The sequence below is a fragment of the Arvicola amphibius genome, chromosome 6 (assembly GCF_903992535.2).
Source record: "Arvicola amphibius chromosome 6, mArvAmp1.2, whole genome shotgun sequence".
NCBI classification, from domain to species: Eukaryota; Metazoa; Chordata; class Mammalia; order Rodentia; family Cricetidae; genus Arvicola; species Arvicola amphibius.
The window spans coordinates 4,277,433-4,291,801 of record NC_052052.2 but is presented as its reverse complement, the minus strand read 5'-3'; the positions used below and the strand labels follow the sequence as shown (position 1 = coordinate 4,291,801).

Below are 14,369 nucleotides of genomic sequence, written 5' to 3'. Positions count from 1 at the left end.
TGTGTGGTCCAGGCTGGCCCATAACTCTAAACTCTCCTGCCTCGGCCCCCTGAGTGCTGGAACTACAGGTGTGCACCTCTACTCAGATATTTTAATGTTTTCACTTTTTAAAACAGTCTTCATGTCTAGATAGTCTATTCTTGGTTGTGAGTCTAGCCTTTACAGCTGGGCTATCTCTCCAGCCCATGTACGGGTATTTTGCCTGCATGTGTGCACCATGTATTTACAGGGTACTCTCGGAGATCAGAAGGGGGCAAAAGAAACAAAAACCACCTAGAATTGGAGTTGATGGTGGTAAGCCGTCGTGTGGGTGCCAGGAGCTGGACCTGGAGCCTCTGAAAGAGCAGCCAGTGCTCTTAACCACTGGGAGATGTTTCTGCAGCCCCACCCCACATTCATTTATTTATCTGTTTAGTTATTTTGAATCAGTCCTGTGGCCACGGTAGTCAACCCAGTCTCTCCTGTATCAGGAAAAAGTGAAAGCAGCAGGCCTTAAATAGAGTTTAAAGAATTTATTCCACATTTACACAGACCAGGCCAGGAGGAGTCGTCAGAAATACAGGCTGATGTGAGAGACCCGTGCCCTGCCCTCAGAACGGCTCCTCTGGGAAGGTGAGAAGGACCCCACAGATTAACTGTGTTCCTGGAGGTAGACTGCAGGAATGGCCACCTCTCCCTCGGGGAGCTGTCTCTGGCAGGGCTATGACAACTCCTAACATTTGGTCACTGTTACAAGACAGGCCCACAGCTGCCATCGTCAGGCCAGGAGACCCGAGATTGGGCCTCTGGTTCCCCAGCACTTGGGCCCTCCCCTGACGACTGTCTCAGGGTATCCTATCCAGCCAGTCTCAAGGTGCCTTGCAGCACCAGTAGTAGGAATGTGCACAGCAAAGACGGTGTCACCACCATCCCCACATCCCAGAGCCTCCTCGGGCTCAGTTCTGCTGTGCTGGCCGTCTGGCCCGTAGTCCCCGCTGTCCCTCTCTGTAGGCTCGCAGGCGGCTACATGTCCTCCGAAGCAGCAGCCTCTGGGCCCTCAGTCGTTTCCGGAGCCTCTTGTTTTCCTTCAGCGTAAGGAAGAGTTTTTTCTTCAGGGTATCCAGGTCCAAAAGGGCATAGCTGTGATCAGACAGCCGTCCCGTGAAGTGCTGTTCTATCTCTATGGGGCCGGCTCGCAGGCCAGAAGCCTCCATTGCTTCTGTTCTCTCTGGTAAGACCTGAGAACAGAGGTCAGTAGTAAGAGCTGTCCAGGTGTGGCCCTGTATCCCCAGCAGGAAGGCTTCTGAGCTGGGGTCACAAATGCCCCCTACCCTTCTGGTCTAGCCCCAGCCCCATTTCCCCTTGTGAAATCCCGATGGCAGTCTTAGGAGAGGATCTGGTCCTGTCATCTGTCAGGTCCTCTGGGGCATTTCTGGGACCAGATTGTACCCAGGGTCTTACCTGTCTCACAGGGCCTTCAGTGTCTGGAGGCTGAACCTCTTCCAGTGTGCCGTCCCCACCAGCCCCCACCTCAGGACAGACCTGGATACAGCAGGCGGAGTCAGGCTGGCTGAGCTTGCAGACACCGGATCCTCAGGCAGCTGCCACTGTCCATCCCTGAGTAATCCCTGCCCAGAGGCTACAGCCAAGTCCTGTGCTTCCGCAGTAAGAGCCTGCCTCCCACCAACTCTGGGGCTCTAGCCTATGACCCACTGAGCCTGATACCAGAAGGCAGGGAAGCCTGAGGCCACAGCTTCCCTCTGAGAAAGCAAGCATCCTGAACTCAAACCTAACATTCTGCTTTTCTCCAGATACTCTCTCTCAGCGCTCGCTCACTAAACTCAGCTTGTGAGAGCACTGCCTGACTGCCCTCCACTGCAACCCTGGGGTGTATGGAGAGCCAGTGCACACACAAGAGGCGGCATCTCCCCCTCACCAGCCGCAAGACACAGCTGTGACTCAGGCAGGACACAGTGGGACCTAACCGTGGGCCAGACAGAGGCCTGGTACAGCCACATCCCCCTGCTCAGCCTGAAGCGGGGCACAACTAGAAATACCAACTGAATCCAGCTGTGCTCACTCTTGCCTTCACTAGATATACTCCTAAATCCTGGGTCAGTGGCACCCGAACAGGTCCCCATAGCTCCAAGGACCTGACTCCTTTGCGTCACCCTGGAGCCTGGTAACCATCCTGGGTGAACACTGGCCCTACAGTACCCTGTCATCAAAAGGTCATGCAGCTGAAGTCCCTGCTAGCTGCTGGCAGCGCACACAGTGGCCATCTGCAGCTTCTTGCCACCAGCTTAGCCTGGGGGCACCGAGGACTATGAAGTGGACCTGCTCAGATCTCTTCCAGCTTCTGACCACTGGCCCTGATTCTCCCACCTAAGAGCCATAACCTCCACCCTATAAACACGGCCTAGAACGCACTAGATACTTGCGGCTGGTGTCTGTGGCAATGCTCCACTCTGCCTCCTAAGTGCTGAGATTACAAGCATGTGCCATCACACCCGGGTTTCTTGTTTGTTGTGAGACAGGCTTTCTCATACCTCAGACTGACCTCAAACCCCAAGGATGACCAAACTTCTGATCCTCCTGCCTCCACCTCTGGAATGGCAGGATCGTACACATTCACAGCCACAGCCTAGACTGCAGCGTTGGGGATCTAGCCCAGGGCTCAGTGCATGCTAGGCAAGCACCTCTACCAAGGGAACAGCAGCCCCAGGCCCCAGCAAGCACTTGTTAGTGTTAAAAGTGTATGAAATTACTTTTCTTCTCTCTGGGGGGTGGGGGTGGGACAGGGTTTCCAGTACCCCAAGATGGCCTTGCCCTCCCGCCTCTGGCTCCAAATTATGGGATTACAGGCCTGCACCATAGTTTATGCAATGCAAAGGCTCGAACCCAGGGCTGCTTCCATCCTGGGTCAGTACTCTTACTAGCCGAGCTACACCCCAGCCCCAGCTTTTTTTAAGCTCCCCCCTGCCATTCAGCACACAGAGAGTCCCACTGGCTGGACGTCAGACCAGCACGTTACCTGTGCGGGGTTCTGAAAAGCAAACACGGTGGGCACGGCATTGTGTTTGAGGTTCTTGCGGTTCCCGAAGGCGCTGAAGCACTCGGGTCTGAAGTGCTCAGAACAGATGACCGTGTGTTGCTTGGGCCTGAAGTTGCCCCGGCCAATGTTTAGCACCCACTCCTTCAGGAGCTCCGGGCGGCTGAACGGGAACCTATGGGCACAGCATCCCATGACCCAGCCTTAGGAACTCAGTAGTCCACTTCGTTTACTCTAAAATCCAGACACTCACCAAGGCTGTTATCGGCACATATATGAAACCCAGAATCATGCGCATGGCAAAAGAGCTCAAGAGAGCTGTATTTCCAAAGCACATGCCAGCAACTCTGGTTCCTTCACGAGTTCACCGCTGGGGCTGGAGAAATGGCTCAGTGCTTAAGAGCACTGAATGCTCTTCGGGAGGACCCGGGGTTCAATTCCCAGCAGCCACATGGCAACTCACAACTCTAATTCCAGTTTCAGGAAATCCACCCCCACAGATGTGTGCAGGCAAGACACCAATGCACATAAAAGAAAAATAATAAAATTTTAAAAAAATGTTCACCTCTGGCCATGTCCCAATTTCCTGCCAAAACGTGGCAGTGGATAGGACCACGTCCCTGCCCTTCAGGAGCCTACATGGCAGACAGCAGCAAGGCAAGCTGAGGTAGACTGTGAGGGCTGCAGCAGCTGAAAACAACAGGAGGCGGCCCTATGGTCCTTAGCAAGGTGACACCTAAACAGACCCTGCAGCAAGTGGCCTTCACAAAGGACCACCTGACTTGAGGCTTTAGATAGGAGAAGGGAAGGAAAGGCGGACCCAGGCTGCAATGAGAACCAGGACCCAGCAGGAGAAAGTGCTGGAGATGGGGGAAGATGCTTCTGCAGTCAGAGCACTGGGAAGACTGAGGCAGGAGGACCACTTTGAATTCAAGGACAGCCTGGAGTACCAGAACAACAGCTGGGCGGTGGTGGCCTTTAATCCCAGCACTCAGGAGGCAGAGGCAGGTGAGCTCCAAACCACCCTCATTACTTAGCAAGTTCCAGGCCAGCCAAGGACTTGTCTCAAAACAAAAGAAAAAGAAAAGGCCAGGTTTCAATGTTTGCCTGTAGATCATGAAGCAATGGGAAGGAAGGAGCTTTGTGTTTGCCATGGAGGACAGGAGGTTTGGGTGAACAGAAGTTTGGAATGTTAGGTGTTCAAGGTGCTCTTCAGACTGCCCAAGAACAGGCGTGGCAGATGGGCACATGTGCCCCGGGATGTCCCTGCAGAACCTGCCAGCCTGGGAGACTTCAGCACTCTGGTTCCATGTTGAACACGTCAACACTCAGTGTGGGAAGTGGGAGGACTCAGCCGAGGAGACTGACAAGGGCAATCTGGACAGAGGTCAGATGTGTCCTAGGACTCTGGGGAAAAGACCAGTCTGGTCACAAGCTAGTGAGAAGTCAGGTACGACAAAGGCAACGCACAAGCAAGAACTGACGCAGCGGTGCAGGCCTGGAATTCCAGCAGGAAGATCCAGTTTAAAACCAGCCTGGGCTACACAAGACCTCTGCTCTCTCAAAAAAGTAGGAGCAACACCTCCTGAGAGAAAGGTCACACGCAGGCAGGAGGAAGGTTAGTAATCAAAGCATGGAATGCACACAGAAAGAAAAAGTCATTAGGAACCTACCAGTATATGTGATAACTGTGTTAATAAAAACATTCTAGGCTGACAGTGGTGGCACACACCTTTAATCAGGAGGCAGAGGCAGGCGGATCTCTGTGAGTTCGAGGCCAGCTTGGTCTACAGAGCTAGTTCCAGAGCAGGCAACAGGCTCCAAAACTACAGAGAAACCCTGTCTTGAAAAGAAAAAAAAAAAAAAATAGAGCCAGCAAGATGATTCAGCTGGTGAAGGCACTTGCTGCAAGTCTGATGATCTGAGTTTGGTCCCCATGATTTATATGGTAGGCAGATGAAACCAACTCTAGAAGCTGTCCTATGACCTCTACTCCTGCACTGTGGCATCTGCCCACACACAAATAAATAAAATAAAAATTTAAAAACAAAGGTGGGGATTGGAGACATGGCTTAGAGCACCAGCTCTTCAGAGGACCTGGGGTTCAATTCCCAGCACCCACGTGACAGCTTATAACTGCCTGTAACTCCAGTTCCAGGGCATTGGACACCTTCACACAGACATACATGCAGGCAAAACATGAATGCATATGAAGTAAAAATTATTTTTTTAAAAAAAGAAAAAGGCAAGGGTGAATGGAGGTGACTGTCCCCAAGTACACGTCAACATGACCAGGAAACAGAGGTCCCTGGATAACTGCCCATGCAGGCACCAAGAGGCCCTTCATTTGCAGAGCACAATTTCTGACACATGTTCAATGGAGTACTATGCAGCAAAGAACTCAATTGTGCATGCGGGGCAAGGATGACTGGCAACCGTGGAAAGAGGTGGGGGAGGAAGAAGGGAGCCAGCGAGCGAGCAAGAGTGGGGGAGCACTCGCTGATTTCCATTACTTAAGGCTCAAACCTGGCCCCAGCAGTCCACTCTAGTGGTAGGCTATCTCCCTGTGGGCAGGTGAGAAGAGACTGGAAGTGGGTGCCAGTGGAGAGTCGTCTGTGGGCTGCCAACTGATGTGTGCATTTTTCCATGGTAGAAGCATTGAAACAGTGTACTGGGGCCCCGCGGGGGGTGGGGAGCACCCGGTGCGCGCAGGCTGCCAGGCCTCGGTGAACTGCGCTGGAGGCACAGACACTGCTCGAAGCTGGCGCCTTGAAGGGCGCTTCCCTGGAAAGGGCTCTGCACGAGCTGGGCTGGGGAAAGGAGTTCTGGGACTACAGGGCTGAGTACCCACCACCTTCCCACGACCAAAGCCCATGCGGCCTGGCCAGCCTGGAGGGCGCTCATTCCTCCAGACCATGTACCTCCGCCTAGGCCTCCCTCGAGGAGACGCAGGCAGCAAGGGGCCAGCGTAGGGACACGGTCAGAAGCCACCCACGCTCAGCCTGTTTACACTGAGCACCTAATGCTTCCAGGCAAGATGGGATAGCCCAAGCCTGCACTAAGAGAGGCTGGCGGGGTTCGGGGCTTTGAGGCTGCGGGAACAACCGCTGACGCCCCAGCCGTCCCCTCCCTGAAGTCCCGGTCCACCTCGCCCGCACACCCTGGGCCTCCCGGAGCTCCCGCCCGGTGCACTGGGGCCTGTGACTGCTACACAGGATCGGGTCCCGACCTCCCATCCCTCACCGGTGGAAGGTGAGCTGCTTCCTGCGGCTGCTGTAGCGGTTGCAGCATTGCCGGGCCGCGCACGACTTCGGCATCTCGGAGATGAGCCCGCTGCCCCTAACAAAGATGGCAGTACGCGGCCCCGGGGGCGGAGCTTGAGGGGCGGGGTCTGCAGGGCTCCAGGGGCTGAGATCTGGCTTGCTCTGCTCCCTGCCTCCCAGAGAGTTTAAGCCCTATTAACCTTGGAAACCTGGACCAGAGGTGTCAACCCTCAACTCAGCTAATATTTTAAAGGTCCCTGAGGTGCTAGTAGGCGTTAGGAGTTGGACCTTTTTTTTTTGTTTTTCGAGACAGGGTTTCTCTGCAGCTTTAGAGCCTGTCCTGGAGCTAGCTTTTGTAGACCAGGCTCGAACTCGCAGAGATCCGCCTGCCTCTGCCTCCCGAGTGCTGGGATTAAAGGCGTGCGCCACCACCGCCCGGCTGAGTTGGACCTTTTTAAAAACAGGTAGAGACTGGCTAGCCTGGAACTCATCACATTCCCTTATCAGCCTCCCAGATAAAGGGGATACCCATGGGAGGTGCCCTCTTGGCCACTTTGGGGACAGAAGTCTAGCACTGCAAACTCACCCCTTCTCAGATCCGCCTCTCTCTGCTTACCTAATGCTGGGCTTAAAGGCCTATCACCATGATGGGACAAGAAAGTTCCAATCCCAAACTTGCAGAGCAGAAAGGCTGTGGCTTTGAAGCACAGGTAAGTCTGGGGGTGGGCACAACACCTTTGGCAGAGACAGTGACTGAGGAACAAGAGAAGCTTTTTTCTCCTGTTCCAAAACAGGGTTTCTCTGTGTAGCTTTGGAGCCTTTCGTGGAACTCGCTCTGTAGACCAGGCTGGCATCAAACTCAAGAGATCCCCCTGCCTCTGCCTAGTGCTCAAGCCTGTCGGTAAGCTACACCAGGTCTAGGAGTTAACTGGGGAAGCGGACCAGGAATTGCGGTCCTTTTCATTGTGCTAAATGCCAAAACCAAGTCAGCTTTGCCAGAGTCACCACCCGGGTGAGTGACTGGGAAGACGCAGTGTCCTTCAGCACAGGATAACTCAGGAGACACCAACCTCAAAGTAGCAATATCTTTATTTACAAAATATACAGTTTCACAGAAACAGCTTGCTTTATACACATAAACTTTATAATTACACAGAACCATGTAAACGATGTTGTGTCTGGCCTAGCCAAAGCCAATGGGAGGGGTCTACTTTGGGGGTGACACCTTTCCCTCCCCTCACATCACTAGCATCAACCAGGAGTCCCTAGAAGGGTCATGCCCAGTTTGCATAAAGAAGCTGATGACAGCTGCCCAGCTCAATCTACCCCCCAAACCACCCTCAGGGAAAACTCCCCTTAAAAACACAAAGCAAGCAAACAAATTGAGATGAGTGTCACTGTATCCCAGAGCTATCAAATCTCTGGGCACAAACAACAATGGCCTTCCACACCAAACCACAACAAAACCACGTATTCTTAAATGCACTTTAAAAAAAAAAAAAAAAAAAAAAAAAAAAAAAAAAAAAAAACCACCTACTGGAACTTTGGTTCTTCTCAGAGTGAGGATACTGGACAAGTACTGTCATGGGGCAGGTCTTTGGCAAATTCCTCTAACTTGTCCTGGGTATTTACTCCAGTCAGAGCCAGACAATAGCCTGGGGACAAGACTTTCTGGAACAGCTCCTTCACTATAGCAGTTCTCCCTTGAGATCTGCGAGACCAACTGAGCTTAAGCAATGAGTATGTCTCTGTACTTTAATATGAGCAACAGGACTTTAAAAACAAACAAAAAACTAAGACAGTTACTTAAACTGGACAAGCGTGAAAGACACTGAGACCCACCCCTTTCCCTCCCCCCAAGAAGGGCTCTGATTAACCAAGTTACAGTCTGAGCTCCTTTGGTGTTTAAGATGAAATCCTGGTGACCCTGCAAAGGTGTTACACAGGGGGAAGAAATGGGACTTACTTGGGTACTCTTCCCTGTCTCATGCCTAACAAGAAACAATACTTAAGAAATATACCCACTGCCAAACACTGCTGAGAACAAGGGCCTGAGAGCCACAGCGCTCCCTCTTCATTCCAGCCCTAAGACCACCAGTGTTCCGGTGAGGGGGCAGCCCTCACCCAGACCGGGCTCTGGGTCACACCTTTCCAACTCTGCACACTGTTGAAAGCTGATGTTACAGCACTAATCCAAACCCATGCCTTGCCCCAGGATACCAGCAGGCCAGCCTGTGTGCATGGAAGGGCAGTCCTTGCAGGACGCCCTTGGATTCTTTCTAACCGTCATCTAAACGAACAGCACATAGGTCCTGAGGACAGTGTCATCTGGGGGCTGCTACTGGAGCAGATGAACAGAGAAACCAAGTGCTTCCACAGAGGGTGGTGCTGGGCACCCCGGGGCACGGACCACCGACAGCTTGTAGGAAGACACTGGCCAATACTTTGGACTGTATCGTGCGGAAAAATGTTTTTTTTTTTTTACATCGTGCAAAACAATAACTGAGTTATGAACACAGGACAGCCTCTACCCACAACCCGCTCTGTGGAGAAGTGGGTACATACTGTCCCCTTCAACAAACAGTGAAAACCAAAGACTCACCGCTCACCCACCACCAAGGGCTCCTCTTGGGGACACCAGATCTCTAAGGAAGCAACTCCCTAGCCCAGTAAGTACAACTAAGGCAGGGACAATGAGCTCACAAAGGGCAGACAACCTGGACAGCTGCTGCATAGACACTTGTGATAACACCAACACTGGAACAGACACAGGCCTGGGAAACAGAACAACTCCACTCCCAAGCAGAGGAGACAGGACTGACAGCTAGAACGGCTCCCAACAGTGGGAACTGGCTAACGATCCTGTGTGCCCGCACTCAGCTCAAGTAGACCTGGTGCTCAGTCTGTCTCCGGTACAGAGAACACAGCTGGAGCAGTAGCTTTGGCCACCATTTTATCTGCTCACTGGCTATGTACAGTTTTATCTGGACAGCTAGTCCTTTGCTTAGGCACCTGAGTGGCAGGGTCTGCCTGCACCAGAGCCAGGAGTTCTGTGCTCAACTAAGGGAGGCCACAGAGCCCAGGCCCTTCCAGTCCCGCCTATCTCCTGGCCAGCTCCAAAATCAGTCCAGAAACAGCTTCCGGGAGCCCATTCGGGAACGATTGGAACGTCGGATATCGAACTTGGAGTCCCGGCACTTTTGGCAGACAAACACTTCCGGAACATTGGACTTGCGGATCTTCGCACAGGACAGGTGGATCCAGGTGTGGCACTCATTACACTCTATCATGGGGCGACCAGCAAAGGGCTTCATGCAGAAACAGGTGACAAGATCCCAGGAATCGTCATCTGGAGGGAAATGAACAGTTGACAAGTGAGAACCTCCTGAGGCCCGCCATCTTGCCTGGGAGCTGCACATCCAGCACACGGTGGCCTGAGTGTGGCCACACTCACACCAGCTGCACTAGCTGAGCTGGTGTCTCTCTGAAGGCAGTGACTTCATCCCAAACAGTGCTGAGAGCCATGTGGGGGGGGGGGGGAACTACGTTAAATTCACACTTAGGCTTGGACAGAAATCTTGGGTTGTACCCAGGAGCTAACAACTCTTAAGGGCACCTATCTGCCCTTCCACACTTCCTCCCTGATCCCACCCCAGGGCCTAGACCCTCTGTTCAAAGCACTCACCTGAGTCTACCATGATGTCCTCGTCGTTGCCAGTGCTGTCTTCATCCCGGAACACCACCTGCTTCCCCTGTCGGACAATAGTCCGTTTCCCTTCAGTTTTTATTTCTTTAACCTGATCAGGTGACACAGTAGCACAAGAGCCACTTGAGGGAGTGTCAGAGTCCCAGCCTGAGCAGGGGTCAGCAGAGGCCTGGGGAATATCCTGTATGGTGGGGCTGGTGGGGGTCTCTACGTATGGGTCTGCAGCTTCCAGCTTCAGCAAACCCCCTCTGTACCCCTCCTTCACAGGAATGTCACTGTCCCTCCGCTTCCTCTTCTTCTTCTTCTTCAGCTTGTCTGTCTTCTTCCTGTCCAGCAGGAAGTCACTGGGCTTTGCCCGCTGCAGGAGGGAAGGCTGCAGGTGGCTGAAGCAGCGGTCCGACACCGGCAAGGGCACAGAGGAGGTGATGTCAGAGAAGCCCGTGTCCCAGCCATCACTGTCGATGGTACCCGCAGTGCTGTTGGCGGGGCTGGGGCTGCTCCTCAAGGGGGGCTCCTGAAACAGAGCAACAGGGTGTGGTTGGTCATCTAAGCAGCCTCCAGGGCTAGGAGCCTCCAAGCAGGTCAGTCCTTCTACACTGAGCAAGCACAACCTGGAACCTGGGCTCAAACCAACATCAAACTTATATGACCTCATTAGTATTAACTCGCCAGCAGACCAGGATGGCACACCTTCCCTCACTGAGATTTTCCTGCCCAGAGCCAGGACAAAGCTCACAGTCAAGGCTAAGGTGCAATTCGGGACTGGAGTGGCCGAGTGCTTGCCTAGCATACAAGAAAAGGGCCCTGAGTTCTTCCCACCCTCCAAGATCCTACAGAAACCGCTACTACAATCAATCACCTTCTCTCAGCTTCAGTCTCCCTGAGGAAGGAAGAGTACACCTCCATTTGTTCTCCCAACAGCCCCAACCTCAAGAGATCTGCCTGCCTCTGCCTCCTGAATGCTGGATTAAAGGCATGCACATTCCTGGCTCACAACAGGTATTTTTCAATTAGGTGACTTAAGTTAGTTTCAAATTTTTGACCTTCTTTAAAAGTCAAAAAAAAAAAAAAAAAAAAAACCAAAAAACAGCTGAGCGTAGCAGCACAAGCCTTTAAGGAAAGTGGTTCAAAGCCAGCCTGGTCTAAAGAGTGAATTCCAGGACAGCTAGGGCTACACAGAAAAACCAAAAATAAATAAGTAAATGGAAATCTATTTGTTTAGTCAGTTCTAGAGAAGCTTTCGGAAGCTTTGGAATCACTTCCCTGTTCCCTGTCTGAGCTCATCTAGGTTCCCAAAAACCTCATTCCTGCCAGACTGCTGCCTGAAGCTGGCACCAAGTGCCTCCAGACCCGCTACTGCTAAAGCACCTGTAGCAGTGAGCCAAGGCACTGGAGGCTGATGCTCCAAACTCTGTAATCATTACCTCCTTCGGGTAGGGGATGTAGCCAGCATATGCCAAGACGAAGGTGCAGAATTTGTTGAAGTCTTCAACAGTGCGGCGCCTCTTACAGCTGGGGGAGTACTCCTGTGGAGGGGAACAAAGGGGCTGTGAAGAAAACTCCAGGAGGTGAAGCTGACCAAAACAAAGCAAGCTGCAACTTTTATTGCCAACTCACACAGCACTGCAGAATTTACAGTCTAGAAACAAGATAAGGTGAGTTGGGGTCAAGAAACAACAAAGTGTTCTTTAAGGTAGAAAGAGGAGTTTTAAAATTCTGTGCCAAGAACACTGGGAAACTAGCTAGAAGATAAAAGCTTGTGGAGTCCACCTCCTGGCACCCGCCTTATCTGTTTGTCCCTGCAGGCCTATCGGGAGCTCCAACATCGACATTTTTGCTAGATTTTCCACTCTGAAAACAAACTGCAGCTGTGGCTCTAAAGAAAAATTAAGTGATTTCAAAAACCAGCTGCTTAATCTCTCCTTGCTCTCCAAACCTGACTCCCTGGAGGCCAAGACAGGGAGGGGGAGCCCCAGTGTCTGCAGCTCGGGGCTCGGAGGGACATCCTCCTCTCCTGGGAGGGGCGGGATGCCTGCGGACACCCAAATGTTCTTAACACCGAGTCGGAATGGAGAACGCACCGCTCGAAGTGCGCACTTACGAAGCAGGCAGGATCGGCCGGCTCAGGGGCCGTTCTCAACGGCCGCACAGCACCCACCACAAAAAGGGATTTTCTCCCGAGAAGGCGGAGCATCCAAGGCCCCGGGAACATTCCCTGCGGTTGCTCCCGCAACTTGTCACCACCCCCACCCGCACTCAGGTGCTCGGCCAGCTGGAAGGGGGACACCGAGCCGACCTCCGAAAGCCTCCCGCGAAGGAGCAGCACTTTCAAACGCGGTCCCAACTTGCACGGGCAGGCCGCTCACTCCCGCCCCTCGGCCAGCCCCGCAGGCGACAGAGCGGGCCGCGCGCTCCCGGCACTCGGGCGGCCTTAGGCCGCGCCACCGGGCCCCAAACTCAGGCAGAACTTTAATTTCGCCCCGGGGGACATCGCAGTGGGGGGGGGGAGGGGGGTCAGGGCCGCGGACGCGAGTGCGGGGCGGTGCCGCGGTGGCCAGGGACCCGCCCTCCCTCACGGAGCAGATGGCGCGCGCCGCCCGCTCGCCCGCGCAGGCCCCGGAAGGTGCGGGGCCCACCCGTGGGGTGCGGGACGCCCGCGGGACCCTGGGTGGGTGTCCCGGCGCCACGCAGGCCCCGGCGCCTCCCGCCGCAGCAGCGACACGGCGGACCGTCCGCGCCCCGCCCCGCCCCCGCCGCACACCCCGCACACCGACCCAGACCCAGCCGGAGGCGCTGCGCGGGGGCCGCTCCCCGGAAGGAGGGGGAGGGGCAGGCGCGGGAGACGGAGTCCGGTTCCCGAGTGCGGACCCCCGGGACGCGGGCGCCGTGGGGGTGGGGCGCGGCCTGGCCGGTGGAGGGGGCGGCAGGACCGCGCGCGTAGCCGTTCCGAGGGGGCCGGGCCGCCCCGGGGAGATGAGGAGAGGACCCCCACGAGCCCCAGCCGGGGCGGCGGGAGGGTGGGCGCGGCGCCCGGGGAGGACCGGCGGGGAGCAGCAGCGCGGGCCCGAGCTAGGGGCGCCGGGCGAACGTGGGGGGAGGGAAGCCGGGCTCGAGACGGCTTCCCGGGGTCCCGCTCGGCCGGGAGCGCAGCCAAGGCCGGGGAGGGGGCGGCGGGGCGAAGCTCACACTCACCTCGGGGTGGAAAGCGGCGGCGCAGGAGTCGGAGTCCATGTTCCGGGTGGGTGGGTGGGGGGCGGCGGCTGGGGGAGTGCCGAGGCCGGAGTGCGAGAGCGGGCCCGCAGGCTCTCCGGGCCGGGGGGCTCCGGCACCGAGCAGGGCGAGGGCGGACCCGTCCAGGGAGGGGTCGCCCGGGCTGGAGGTGACGGGGGTGTCGGTGTGTCGCGTCGCAGGCTCGCTGATCCCGGACTGAAGTGTCCACAGCGACCTGAGTGGAGGATGCAGCTCCCACGACCGATGCTGTGGAGAGGCGGGAGAGGCACTGTGGGGGGCGGCGGCGGCGACAGCGAGCGGGAACCCGACCGGCTCCCCGACCTGACGCCCAGTTCGGCTCGTGTCTCGGGAGGGAGGGCGGGAGCGCTGCGAGGGTCGTCGGGAACTGTAGTCCGGGGATGGCTGGACTGCGTCAATGTGGGGGCGTGGCGCCCGCGGCGCGCGGCATTGTGGGCCTCGTAGTCCCGAGCGCGGCGCTACCGCATCGAAAGGCCGTCTCAGAACTTCAACTCCCAAGAGGCCTTGCGGCCGCGTACGACAGCGGGGGCGGCACTGACAGGACTCGGGAGCGGGGGAGGGGCGGGAGTTCCACCTCCCGGCTGGTGGGGGAGGGGCAGCAGGCCGCGGGCTGCGCGGGGGCGGGGTCGAGCCAGCGGCCTGGGTCTCGGAGGGCGGTGGCCGGGGCTCCGCTTTCTCCCGTGGGGCCTGGGCTTGGGCCTTTGTGGGGCGGGGGTGTCCCGGCGGCTGAGGCAGGATGGGGGCGGGCCGCTGACGTCCGCGAGGGCGGAGCGCACTTGTTTTCGCGGCCGCGGGCGTTTAGCTGGAGGTTCCGGGCGAGCGAGCGGGCGGGCGGGCGGTCGAGCGCGGCGTTAGGCCTGGAGGGACCGCTTGTGGGCACCCGGTGCGAGCAGCTGAAGGTGGGGCCGAACTCCCAGCCCGCCCCGGGCTTCAGGTCGCTTTTTGTTTTCCTCCCCGCTGTCCCAGGGCTGCGGCGACGGGAAACGCTGCGCCTCCGGAGTTAACGCTTTTCCTGGGATCCGAGAGGCGGCGGGTGCGTGGTGTCCACGGCGAATGTGGGCAGTGCACGAAGGCCAGACCAGGCTCTGCTGTGGGTGTGCAAGGTCGACCCGGAACGCTT

General features: G+C 56.1%; 2 protein-coding genes across 3 annotated transcripts; both read right to left on the bottom strand.

Moving 5' to 3' along the window:
* Window positions 1-497: 497 nt before the first annotated feature.
* On the bottom strand, window positions 498-6,403 carry Thap3 (THAP domain containing 3). 2 transcript variants are annotated; one of them, XM_038335262.1, is made up of 4 exons: window positions 6,275-6,403; window positions 3,014-3,206; window positions 1,441-1,521; window positions 498-1,217 (listed from the first exon to the last, which is right to left on the bottom strand). In XM_038335262.1, the coding sequence occupies exons 1-4, from the start codon at window positions 6,346-6,348 to the stop codon at window positions 936-938; spliced, it is 630 nt and encodes a 209-aa protein (XP_038191190.1). In that variant the 5' UTR covers window positions 6,349-6,403; the 3' UTR covers window positions 498-935. The 2 variants fall into 2 exon arrangements, with proteins under 2 accessions (XP_038191190.1, XP_038191191.1); XM_038335263.1 differs by lacking the exon at window positions 1,441-1,521.
* Window positions 6,404-7,365: 962 nt separating this feature from the next.
* Phf13 (PHD finger protein 13) lies at window positions 7,366-13,252 on the bottom strand. Its single transcript, XM_038333802.1, has 4 exons — window positions 13,193-13,252; window positions 11,425-11,526; window positions 9,980-10,514; window positions 7,366-9,643 (listed from the first exon to the last, which is right to left on the bottom strand). Exons 1-4 carry the CDS (start codon window positions 13,229-13,231, stop codon window positions 9,417-9,419), a joined length of 903 nt encoding a protein of 300 aa, XP_038189730.1. The 5' UTR covers window positions 13,232-13,252; the 3' UTR covers window positions 7,366-9,416.
* Window positions 13,253-14,369: the final 1,117 nt, after the last annotated feature.